Genomic DNA, 12,985 nt, shown 5'->3' with positions numbered 1-12,985 from the left:
TTCTATTTTCAATTTTTTAAATCCTTTTAATGGTTTTATTAACATCCCAGATTAGTATTTTATGGTTCTTTCAATGTTATAATTAAGTTCAAATTATAATAGTACACATTTACTCTAGGAAGTACACAGGCAATCTGATGACTGTAGCCCTTTCACTACACTATTATGTCAACTTATAATTTAAATAAATAGGCCCAGATGATCAAAAGATGTACATGTTCTTACCTCAGTTTGATTGACAACACATGACTAAAGCAACCAGTTCCACGATATGTCAATATTTTGATGGGATTTAGCATTATATTTTTCAACTTTTAAGTGTATTTGCACTTCCAGATGACTTACTTGTTGGTTTACTGATTTTGTTTGGACTTGGAAATGACTGATTTGCTTTCATATTTGGTCTGGTTTGCCAGGACAGTGGCAATACAGGGTTTTGCATTTGATGGAGTTTATCTTTTATACAGTTTTAACTGAGTAACCTCAACTAGTAAATACCTGTGTATGAATGCATATATTCATTACTAGGACCAGAAAATATTTTGGCCCCTTTTTTTTCTCTTCTTGTGGTAACAGGTCTGAGTGTGTTGTTTAGATGGGCGCAGTCATTTTCATTTCAGAGAAAACTTAAACTTTTTGTCCATCTGCCATTGTTCTCTGGAGAGGATTATAGTACGGTCAGTGAAATACTAAGAAGAGTAAGGAAAAATTACATTAACCTCAAAAGTGGGAATGTCTTATTTACTGGCTAACCTTATACTTACCCTGCAAAAATATGGGTGGGGGGAAAGGAACCTCTTCTTTCTGTCCAACTTCCACTTCCACTTACTCTCGTTGTCACTCCCAGCATTGTAACTAATGGTCATATCTGGATCCAGCCCTCCCCACCTCTGTTCTGCTGACATCATAAATTATCCAGATCTAAATGGACAACATTCATTAGCTGTGCACTTTACAGAAAGAGCCAGCTCAGGAGCTAAGCGCTCGCCCATTTTTATTAAAAGTTAAAAAGCTCCTTGCTGTCACGGAAAGGGGAGGATGGAGGAGGTACAATGGAGGACAGTGCCGCAGAGCTAATAAATAAAAATAATAACTATTACCATTGGTTGAGTGACCTGGGGAGAAGAGCACTACCAAGCCATTTGTTGTTCCCTTTCACTTGTCAACAGCAGTGGCTTAAAAGCCTTTGCCATTGTTCAGGGCCTAATAGCACCTGTTGGGAAGATAGGAAGACAGCTGTCAAAAAAAAAAAAAAAAAAGCAAAGAAGAGGGTGGGGGAGGAGGGTGGAAACCGATGATTAGCTCAGTAACATGCACTTTGGTGCAGCTGCAGCAGGACATTTCCTGGCTTCCACTGGGAAGTGAAGTTCTCCCCTTGCAGCCGTGGCCACCAGCTCTGCACTCACTGCAATAGGCACGGGCAGAGCCCAGAGTGCACCCCAGCATGCGCAGGGGTGCCGGGTGAGCAGTGATAGTTAACCTAGAAAAACCCAAACCGGGCCTCACCAGCAGAAGTTGTGGCTTAGTGACAAGGCACTTGTTTCACTTTTTTCTTTAATTGCTCTCTTGTTTTGGCAAATAGGGCTCCTCTTCTGTCTTTTTCAAGGTAAAGGCCGTGTGTAAGGAAAGCCAAGAGGTGAGGAGCCCCAGGTATCAACAGCTCCCTTTACAGCTGATCATCTGGAGGCCAGAGCCGAATATGTTCTGGTGGTGGGAAATAATTATGGCTGTGGCAAGGGCTGAAAGATAAGCTATTTAGAAAATTGTCTTCTCAGCTTCATCACATGCAGTCCTTGCTTTTGTCATTTTGAGGAAAATTACAAGTGCTTCAGAGCTCATTTTTTGTAATTTTAAAAACAGTTGCTTTGAGGTTTTCAGGTAAAAATGCTACAGTAACTGTACGTGAAGGGTTACAATGCTGCTGTTGAGTTTAGGATTTGAGAAGTGGAGTGGTTGCGCTTCAGAAAGGTTTCCTTGAAATTCTAGCCAAACACTGTAGTTCTCAATTTAGATTATATACTTTTCGACTCTCTTGGGATTTTGTTTTTCTTTTCCCCAATAAACCATTTAATTACTTAAAAAGAGGCAGGTCAGCAAAAAAAAAAATCTTTTCTGGCGAAGGATAAACCATGGAATCTCCCTAGAATGTCTTCAATGCTGTGTCAATATCCATTAAAAGTTAGTGTATAGTCATCTTCTTGGATGCTTTCTTAAAGCCCTCTTGCTTGCTAAGGATGTGTTGAAGATGTGAATGATTAGCAGACCAAAAACATTGCCTGCTGTTAATATTAACAAGATATTATGACCCTTTAATTAGAAACTGGCTCTGTTGGTAGCACAAATACAAAAATACAGTTCAGGGGAATATGTATTTCAGTGGAGTATCTCTGTCCAACTGAGACAGAAAAATAAAACTGAAGTGAAATTTAATGGTATTTAATTCCAGATGTCTCTGTTTTTATGTTGTTACTCTTGAAATAGTCTCTGGAAATATTAAAACATCTTTGTGGTTTCAGAATTTCAGTGAAGCTTAGGCTTGGTATAGTGCCTCCTTCTGTCAACTGTCACAGGAATTTTTTTTGCTGGGTGGACCACTCCTGAGAAAATAAATTCCTTCTTTCATTTAGAGATGCCTGGAATTAAAGAGGCATTAGATAGTTGAAGAACACAGATTAAAACAAAATTCTCTTTATTCATATGTAGAAAATAATGTTTTTTACATTTTACCATCGCCCTTCTTTTCATAAGGATTCCCTACTGGTGCAATTGTAACATCAATTAATGGAAAAGGTTGCTGCTTGGGTGTTTGAAAGTGAGTTACTCTTTCATTTATTTATATATATATACATATATATATATGTATATGTACACACACACACATACACGCACACACACACTTATATATATATATATCAGGAAAGTATGGGGAACATTTTTTAAAAAATAATTTTTTCTTTTTTTTCTCTTTCTTTCTTCTCCCCCTTTTTTTTTTTTTAAAGTTTGGTAAGGTTAAATAACTTGTTTCATTCTTATTTGTTAATTCAGTGAGGGGTGAAGAAGACAGTGGTAGCAGGGATTTGGGATCATTCTAAAGATTGTGTATGCTGAAAAAGATGTTCCAGCAAGAGTTGTGCCAGTGAAAGGCCACATTTGGCAGAATGCATTCATGATCGGCTCTTTCGGCCAGCTCACTGGCCTGGATCTCCATAGGCACGCAGGGCTTAATTCCTTTCCAGAATGAGATTTATGCTCCTGAATGTCTTTGGGAATCCAAAGCACTGAGATTTCAGTGACAAAAGATATACTGTCCTGTGCATGGCATCCAGTGCCATTCACAGTGTCTCAGTGTGCCTTTCTCTGGGGACACAGTTGCTCTGTTGCAGAAATGGGAAAGGCAGAGACTGAATCAGTTCCTGAACTGGCCATATTCTACTTCTGTCGTTACAAGGACAAGAGTTTAGATGGAGGGTAACTGAGCAGTGACTACAGACTACACTGTTCCAGTGTGTTCCTTCAGAATAATTAAGCTGTAGTGGTTTTGGAGGTATGCTGCAAGTAATACAACTCCATCTCCTTACAAATTTGAGGCATCTAGCAGCAGCTCCAGGCTTGATGTGGAAGGTGAGAGTCCCGAGGTATGAGTGGAACACACCACTGTCCAGCTGCACTGGCACATAAATATGAATGCCACCCCCACAACAAGGACAACTATCATATAGCAGCTTGCAATCCTAGATTGTCATTGTTTAGAGGATAATTGGCATTCAATCAGTAGCTTTGCTGGGCTCTGTTGTCACTAAGGTACGTAAGGCAATGAAATACATACTCTACAAGTTAGCGTGCTGGAAATAACACAGGTTGAGCTGGCATTCCCTGTGGTTCTGAGGTGAGAGCAGGGGTGCAGGTTTATTCCTTGACTCAATGGTGGGTTCATGAAACAGGTAGTTTTGCCAGGTATGGAGTCCTCAGAAGGGCTTTGTGGACATTTTATTGATGTAGACATTGATGGCCCAGAAGAGTGTGTGACAGACAGACTTCTAGAAATAGCTGCATTTTTCATGTTTTGAGCAGGTTCTGTCCCAAAGCTGTATACCAATGAAAGGGATGGAAGCTGAGAAAAGCTTGACTGTTGCCCCAAAATGAACATAAACTCTGCTGCTGGGAGATTGAAGGACTTGGCAGAGGGTATTACAAGACATGTAATGTACCTGTCACATCCGGAGACTGACATTGCTTCTGGAGTTCAGGTGACCATTTATTGAAACAAGACAGTCTGAAAAGTACACAGCTAACTGTGCAACTGCCAGTGCAGACAAGAGCCTGACTGTTCCTGAGGGTCTGGTTGAATGAGATGCTCATTTTGGCTACAAACCTAGCTTAAGAAATCACCATGTTCTCCCCATGTCCTGTGTAGCCATGTGTTCCTGCCTTGTGCTGTGGTTTGATGGCTTTTCACTTACATCCTTAGGGGATAATTAATTCAACAACTGGGAGTATATTTATCTGAAGACTAGTCTATCCTTTTCATCCTAATAAACATCCTTGTGGGTTTTAGGCAAGTTCCTTGTAAGAGTGGCAGTATGCATTGGTGAGCAGTTGTAACAATTACTGCTTGTGTATTTGTAGACAGAGCAAAATCATGTTTTTAATGGCATTCATAGATGATGCCATGCCTTGCTAAGGCATACAGAAAATTAAGAGAAGAGGTGATTGGTGGTAACCAACATGGCTTCCCCAAGGGCAAATCATGCCTGACGAACTTGGTGGCTTTCGGTGATGGAGTTACAGCTTCAGTGAATATGAGAAAATCAAGTGATGTCATCTACATGGACTTGAGTAAAGCGTTTTGACACTATCCCACATGACATCCTAGGCACCAAATTGGAAAAGCATGGACTTGAGGGATGGACCACTCACTGGATAAGAAATTGGCTGGATGGTCACACTCAGAGAGTTGTGGTCAACAGCTTAATGTCAAAATGATATGTGATGAGTAGCATCCCTCAGAGGACAGTGCTGCGACCAGTTCTGCTTAACATCTTTGTCAGTGACATGGACAGTGAGATTGAGGCACTCTCAGCCAGTACCCAGGTGATGCCTAGCTGTGTGGACCAGCTGACATGCTGGAGGGAAGAGATCCATCCAGAGGGGCTTGGACAGGCTGGAGAGGTGGGCCCAAGGCAACCTCATAAAGTTTAGGAAGGCCAAGTGCAGGGTCCTACACCTGGACCAGGGCAATCCCAAGCACAAATATAGGCTGGGCAAGGAGTGGCTCAAGAGCAGTCTTAAGGAGGACTCAAGAGTGGCATTTAATGAAAAACTCAACATGAGCCAGCAATGTGTGGTTGCAGCCCTGAAGGCAACCCTATCCTTGGCTGCATCAAAAGAAGTGTGACCAGCCAGTGGGAGGAGGTGATTCCGCCCCTCTGCTCTTGCGAGACCCCACCTGGAGTATTGAATCCAATTCTGGTGCTCCCAGCATGAGGGACATGGAACTGCTGTAGCAGGTCCAGAGGAAGGCCACAAAGATTCTTGACAGTGAGGATTGGGAGACACTGGAACAGGTTGCCCAGGGAGGTGTTTCAGGCCAGGTTGTATGAGGCCTTGATTCACTTGGTCTAGTGGGAAGTGTCCCTGCTCATGGTAGGGGGGGGTTGGAGCTAGATATCTTTAAGGTTCTTTCCAATCCAACCCTTTCTATGATTACTGATTCTGATTTTTAAACCTTGCATCATTTATTTATTGTGCTATGGAATTTTTTCTGGCTATGTGAATTGGATTTCTTTTTTTAGCACAAGAAGCAGTACTCTTGTGCCAGAAATCAGAATAAAAATGTCTTTTCATTCATCCAGAGTATACTTCATCAGTGCAGTATGATGGGTATTGCAAAAGAGAGTGAGCAACTTGAAAACAGCTCTTGTGTTATTAAGCATACACAAAATTATGCAAGTATGTGCAACAAGAATAGTATGGGAACCTACTGTCATTGTGCCCAACAGGTAGCTGCATACATCTGTGGATACAGAAGTCGATGTTGTCTTCTGAAATAACATGCTGTGGGAGCTAACATGTGGCTGGGACAGGACTGGTGATTCCAAGAGCAGGAAGGCTGGTTATCCCTGCCAGAGAAGGGAGCTTTTTAGTACATTTGGAAGCCACCCATAGATGACATATGTAGCCCAGCTGTTTTCGGCACAGTGGTCATGATGGAGTGATATAGTAAGAGTCATACTATGATGTGCTGGCTAGAGCACTTCCTACTATCTCACAGAAACTAATATTTTGTTCAGCTCTGTGAGTTTGTGCCCAAAGACCAAAAAACATTTTGTATATTAATAAAAACACCAACACAACAAAGGATGTTACTTTCTGTCCAGTCAGAGAAGCCCTAGGTAGTACTGCATTTAGCACACCACATTTTTGCTTATCACACCGTTGCAACTATGTCCTCCATTTGAACAAGATTTACATTTATAGAGGTGTTTCCTAGTGTCTTTTCCAAAAGTTTAAAATGCTTTTAGACTGATGAAAAATTGCAGTACTTCCTGGAAGGCAAGTGGAAAATGTATGTTGTGTGGTCTTTGATTTCCAAATTTAAATACATTCTCTGTTGTGCCTGCTCATGATTCATAGTGTCTTGCCTAGCTGCAAGTAGTTCCCAAAAAGCATGATTCTGTTGATGGAGAACCATATGTGTATGCAGATGCTGTATGTCTATGTAATCTGCTGATACAAACCATTTCTTCATAAGAGTTGCTTTATTTTCTTTGCTGTGAAAATGGTTTCTGATTTTGTATAGGTAAGACCTTAGTAATAAAAAACAGGTGCATAAAAAGAGAAATTTCTCGTCCCTGCATACCTGCTTGTCTGCTCTTTTAAAGAAAGAGTGGAAATCTGCCCTTAATCTTGTTTACTGGTTTAAACCAGAAGGGATTTGTTGTGGTGCATCAATACAGGACAGACTGCCCATGGGGTGGCATGTTGATAGGTGAGGTTTGCAGAAACAGTGAGTGGAACTGTGGCCAACAGGTGTAACGTATTTATGACTTCAGCAGAAGAAAAGAGTGAGTAATAGATGGAGAGAATTTGCCAGCTCTTTCATAATATAAAGGAAGGTGGTTGCCAGAAGTGGAAGGTGTATCAGCCAATGCTAAAGTTTATTTATGATCATTTGTGCTGACCAAATACTCCTTCCTCTAGGAATGAAATGTGTTGGCAGGAAATGTCTGGTGGTCTGGCTGGCTATTGAGCAACTTCTGGCTTCTCTCCACTCTGCTACACTTCATATCATTATCCTTGCTGAGGCCAAACATCTTTCTTTTACTTTGTCCTAATAAGCTTTCTCTTTCATCCCAGGACAAGAGTCATTGCACAGTAGTTACAGAGGAGGGAGCACTTTGGGCATCTCTTTGAGCTAGCACCTGTGCTCAGACACCCAGATGCCATGCAAGTGGGAGGCTCCAGGACTCATATTGTTCCTCTAAATTGCAATGGATTTACATCAGCCTCCTTCCCTTTTGTTGTAGTTGTCTCTTTGTTAGAGCTTTTCACTCACCTTTCCTCTTCAAATACGGCTCTTCTGGAAGTGCCTCAGGTGGACAGCCCCCATCCTGCAGCCCATGTTACAGCATGATAGAATTACATGCTTTTCTCTGGAAGTAGGCTGCTGTATGAGACAGAAGTTTGCTTTTAGTAAATGATCAGCAGGAGCAGAAAGAGGTAATAGGAAGAGATTTGGCAGTGAAGACCATTTTAAGCTTTTATAAGTGGGTTTACAGGACCATAACCTTGGAGCATGGATTGAAAGGAGCTCCCGAAGAGGCTGGGCCTGAAGGGAATGCTGTGCTTTGGGACTGAGTTTTTGGAAGACTGCCGAGGCAGGTCCAGGTACGCGTGTGTCTCCACTGCCACTGAATTGAGGGTAGGATTAGGTCACTCCCAAAGAGGAGTTACAATGCCTGAAAAAATTAACACAACTTCTGGAAGCAAGCTAAATTAAATAGAAGTCTAGTAGACAGGCCTAAAAATGGTGCTTCTTACTGTGGCTTTGTAGCCTCAGCTGCTTCCCAGAAACAAACTGCTCCTTTCTCACTGTGAAAACTTTTGAAGGGTTATAAGCAAGTAAGTCGATGCTATGTTTAAACCTTAAGTACAGAAGTAGAAGGACAGTAGCATGCTTATTAGCATACAAAAAGGATTTACCCTATGTATCTGTGTGCCCAGCACGTACAGTTTGATGCATATCTGCAAGCCGAAGCAGTAGACATGCGACTACTACACCACTGAGAAAGTGGTTTAGTTTCATGTGCGGAAGGTCTTCCTGAGCACTGCTTGTTGCTGGCATCAGTCTCCAGGTCTCGTTGTAGATGAGGGAGTCAGCTTCAACAGTGCTTGGCACAGAAGGGGAGGAGGCAGAGTGGCGGGGCTGGGGGGCACTGAGGAGCCAGTGTGCTGCTGCCACAATGGCTGGCACAGTCGGAGAGCCATTCACCAGTGGGTATTGCCATACGCAGTGATGCGAAGAAGCATATGCAAGCAACAGTGGCAAGGGTGAAACAAGGAAAATGAAATGTGCTGTAAACATCTCTAGAAAGAGCTAATGACTGAGAATAGAGACAACAGAAATATTTTTTTGTGGATTAATTTGTGTATCTGTTAATCCAGTCAGCCTCCTCTTTGCCAACATTTACTTAATGATTCCTGTTATTCTGTCCGTCTTGATCTTTCTCTTCAGTGCCCTCCCAGTAATCCTCTTCTATAACAACACTTGACACTTTTCATAGTCTTTCTGAAATAAAAATGTTTCCTAAACATTAATGAATCACTGTTCCCAAACAACTCATGAACAGCTCTCTTGTAGATGTATTCATACTGTGCTGTGGCTAGACTTCGAATTGTTTTACTGTGTGCTATAGGACCTACACTGCAGATCGGGGGTATTCTTAGCTCAAGTGGGGCTCAGAAGAAGAAATGGGGCTAAATCTAATGGGTTCCTCTCAAAGATGGAATTAGGAGGCGTTCTGAATAGTAGTGATACTCAGAATGGCAGAGCACATTGTCTATAGCTTTTTGGAATTGTAGATTACAATTCATAGCTGTCCTGCTGTCTATCTAAATCTGCTACAATATAGCTCAGATTTTGGATGTAGGAATGCTCTGGTGGAGTAGGGATCATGAACAGCAGTTCCTATGTGCAGGCCACCTTTCTCAATTTCAAGCTGCATGTTGTATGTGGCAGCATTAGAAGTTTTACTGACTTTCTAATGAACCCAGAAGATGAGCCCTTTGCAAACAAGATACATTGTTTATTTCTTAATTTGAGAGCATCACCTCCCCAATGGAGTCAAAAAAAAAAAAAAAAACTGAGCAGAAGACTTTGTTCCTGTATAGTTCATGAAAGCTCTATAGTTGTAACCTTTTTAAACAATTATTTTTATTTAAGATGTGTAAATTTCAAATCTTATTTTTAATGGGGCACATGAATGACATAATAAATGTTTGTTTCCAAGATATGGTGGATAATGTGTTTCACAAGCCGTTAGTGAAATGTGATAGGTTGAGTATCTGAATAGTATATTTTATGTAAGTACAGTATAGTAACATGGTATATAATAGAATTAAACAAGCTGTAATTTAATATAGCTCTTTAGCTCTATAAACCTGTAAGGCTGGGAGAGCTTTTGTCTTTCAGAATTAAAGTTATTTTTAAGTATTATCAGAAGGGCAATTATTCACTGATTCTGTATCAAAATTCTGTTGAAGTGCCTTATGTAAAAATTGCAGTTCAAGTCTAGGGGGGTTTGAAACTAAGTTAGTACATCAATTAAATATGATTACATGGGGGTTTTTTAAAGGAAAAAATCTGTATAATATTATTTTAAATAGTTAACATACAGTATTTCAACTGGGGAAGCACTGATTAGATCACCCCCATCTATTTTATGCCATCAGGAGTGCTGAGAGGCTTATAATTGTGTTAAATTTTCATATTACTCATATTCGCACATTAATGAACAGATGCATTGTTACTATTGGGATTTTGCCATTTGGCCTTTCACATCTCTTATCACGATTTCCTACTGAGATCTTTACCATTCTCGCAGAAATTCAGTCATTGATACATGGCCGTCCACCGCATTCATTATTCTCCGCTTCTTTGCTGTAGCTCTCCTGGAATCACCGTCGGAGTCAGGTTGCGGGGACGTTTGTCGTGCGTTTGTCACACGAGTCCTGCGGTTGGGGACGCTGACACTAAGTCAGTAAGATTTTTATTGACAAAGCTGCCCCCCTCCCCGTCCCTCGGTGAAGTCACACCGAGCCCCGTCCCGGCGCCGCTCCTCGAGCGGCTGCAGCGGTGCCTCGGCGCGGTCCCCGCGGCGGGGCGGGGCGGGGCGGGAGAAAGGCAGGGAAGGAGGGAGGCCGGCAAGCAGCCCGCCGGGTGGCAGCGGCGGCTGTGCGGCATGCCGGGCAGCGGGGTCCCGGCAGCCCCGGGCAGCGGATACTGTTGCTTTAAGGCTGCAAGTTAGACAGGAGACTTCTGTTTCTTTACGTGCGCACCACGGCGAATATTTTGTCTAGCTGCAGGGAAAAAGCTTTGTCGTGGTCTTTTCTGACAATAGACTTAAAAGTAAGACGGGCTGCTTTTGGTGCCTGGGGGCTCTGGAGCCTATTGTCAGCTCACAATGGATCCCTATTGCCGCATTCCTGCTTTGCAAAGGTTTGTTAGCTTTTAATGACTGACAACCCTCTACTGCAAATACCGCATTTGCTCTGGCCTGTTTACACGCTACTCGAGAATTTTCAGAAAAGCGCATAAAGGGAGGGGGGGAAAGGGCAAGCAGCGGCGTTTCTGTGACCTATTCAGATACCTTCGGAAAAATGGTTTCCTTCGGGGATGCTTACGGGGGACATACAAACTTCAGAAGTAGCTCTGCAAGTGCCTGGAGCGTGGCGGCATCTCCGTATCGTCAGCCCCAGCTCGGAAATGTTGATGGCGCTGCAGCAGCCCCCATCCGATTTCGTTAGAATTTCACTGCACTACCAGGGTTCCTCACAGAAAACTTGCTTTCAGGGGATCCCGGGTCCTTCGAGAGCCTGCCGCTCAAAGAGCGGGAAGCACACGGTTATCGAGGAGACAACTGGAGTGTGGCAACGTGTCTAAAAATCCTTACGGGAGGAAAAACAGTAAATCTCTCCTGCTGTCAGTGGGCTCCGGCCGATTGCTTGGCTGGATGAGTCCGAGTACGGGGGCTGCGCGAAGAGGTGTAGGGTACGGTGAAAAGTGAGGGCAGGCGTCTGCCCGCGTCACTGGAGTTATTATGCATTAATACGATACTGCGTACGGTTGGTTTACGGAGAGTTTGGGCTCGCTCCGTTCTCCGGGTGTGAGAAGTGCTTTGTAGGGAGGGGAGAAGGCCGCGCAGAGGGCGCCTGGCGAGCCCGCCTTGCGCAGAGCTGCCCCGGGGGTCTGCAGCGCTGCCCCGGCCCAACACCGAGCTGGGGCTTCAAGGGATGAAGGCAGAATTAGCCAAACGAGATAATCAAGGTTGCTCGTAATGGTTTTTACTGTGGGGAAAATTAACCAGTTGCTAATAATTGTATGGTCTCTAGGCCAGACGGTCCCTTTGATAAGTTAACATGTACTCCCTTTATGCTCCTAGTAGGGGGTAAACAAATGCCTGAACAAATACAAATACACATAAACACAAATGTGGAGAATAGCAGTATATGTCTTAGATCCAGATAATAAGTGTGCTTATTGTTATTTAGATGGAGCATACTGGGACACTTATCTTTTAGTACACTCCATTTTCTAACTGAATGCAGTGCTAATCGTGGGATTGAAAGCTATTGTAATTGTGTACCCATCTAAATGCTGACAAGAATATACAATTACATTGTTTGGAATTGAGTTTAATGTTCTCTGAATTTTATTAGCATTTATATTTACTTATGCATTAAAATTCTACACAAAAAGGGGTCAGACTACAAGAGTTATAGACATAAATATCAGAACCATCCACACCCTCGCTACATTTTTCCTGAAAATACTGAACAAATTTATTTTATTTTATTCTTAAAGGAAGTGATAGAATCTGAAATGAGCAAATAATGGGTTTCCATTCTAAGCAATGCCTTTTCTCCTCTGGATTTTGCAATCTTTTAAAGCTTTTTTCATACCAAACTTTTTATTATTATTTATAATGTGCGTGTTACCGGAAAAATCTTTCCACAGTATGCTTACCACCACACGATGTTTAAACACACATTATAAAGTGAATGTAATTGTAAACACTCAGAGGGATATAATTACATGTAGCAGATTTAGGAGCTAATTCTTTGCTCCTCTCTCTCCTTCTCTCTCTTTACTCTGGCTTTTATCAACATAATTATTTTTTGACTGCAGACTAACACCCAGAAATTGACAGGCATCTATTATAGGCAGCAACTTGTTCACCAAATTGAAAAACAATGAACTGCAGGTTTATATGTGCCCATTGTCATACAGAATTACCGGGGCTTTGTTCCACAAGAGGAAAAAGCTAATGGTTTTGAAACAGCAGGTGACAAAACACATTCCCTCTTTTTTTTTTTTTTTTTTTTTTTCCCCTGCCCTCTTATCAGTTTGTTGATGAAGTCATTACAAACTGGGGCCCAGAATAGGGTCGGCCTTATTTTTAGCAGATAGACTTTTAATGAGTTCTATTGTGTAGACAGTCATGTTGATTCGCTTACTTTTTTTTTTTCCCCCCCCTCCTTCACTCAGAAACTCCCAGTATTGAAAAGCTACTATCAAAGGACTGGAAAGACAAGCTTCTTGCCATGGGATCAGGGAACTTTGGAGAAATAAAAGGTAACACTATTTCTGTGCTAAAGCAAATTGAAAATGAATATACAGATATCTCTGGCTTTATGGAAATTTGTTTGTTTCTCTTCCCCTCCCATTGAAACGTCGTAATTTGGGATTTAAATGAAATATATGCTC

At 42.1% G+C, this 12,985-nt stretch overlaps 1 protein-coding gene across 4 annotated transcripts in view; it reads left to right on the top strand.

The window, feature by feature from the left end:
* Positions 1-12,985, top strand: part of SOX5 (SRY-box transcription factor 5) — a 257,211-nt gene that overhangs the window by 85,508 nt on the left and 158,718 nt on the right. For all 4 annotated transcript variants that reach the window (XM_054386406.1, XM_054386407.1, XM_054386405.1 and 1 more), the window contains exon 3: positions 12,767-12,853. In XM_054386406.1, the coding sequence (XP_054242381.1) occupies positions 12,767-12,853 (87 nt within the window). The remainder of the gene's footprint in view (positions 1-12,766; positions 12,854-12,985) is intronic.

Source organism: Indicator indicator, chromosome 14, assembly GCF_027791375.1.
Source record: "Indicator indicator isolate 239-I01 chromosome 14, UM_Iind_1.1, whole genome shotgun sequence".
Lineage (NCBI taxonomy): Eukaryota > Metazoa > Chordata > Aves > Piciformes > Indicatoridae > Indicator > Indicator indicator.
Note: the sequence above shows the minus strand (reverse complement) of the source record. Positions and strands in the feature narration are given on the sequence as shown.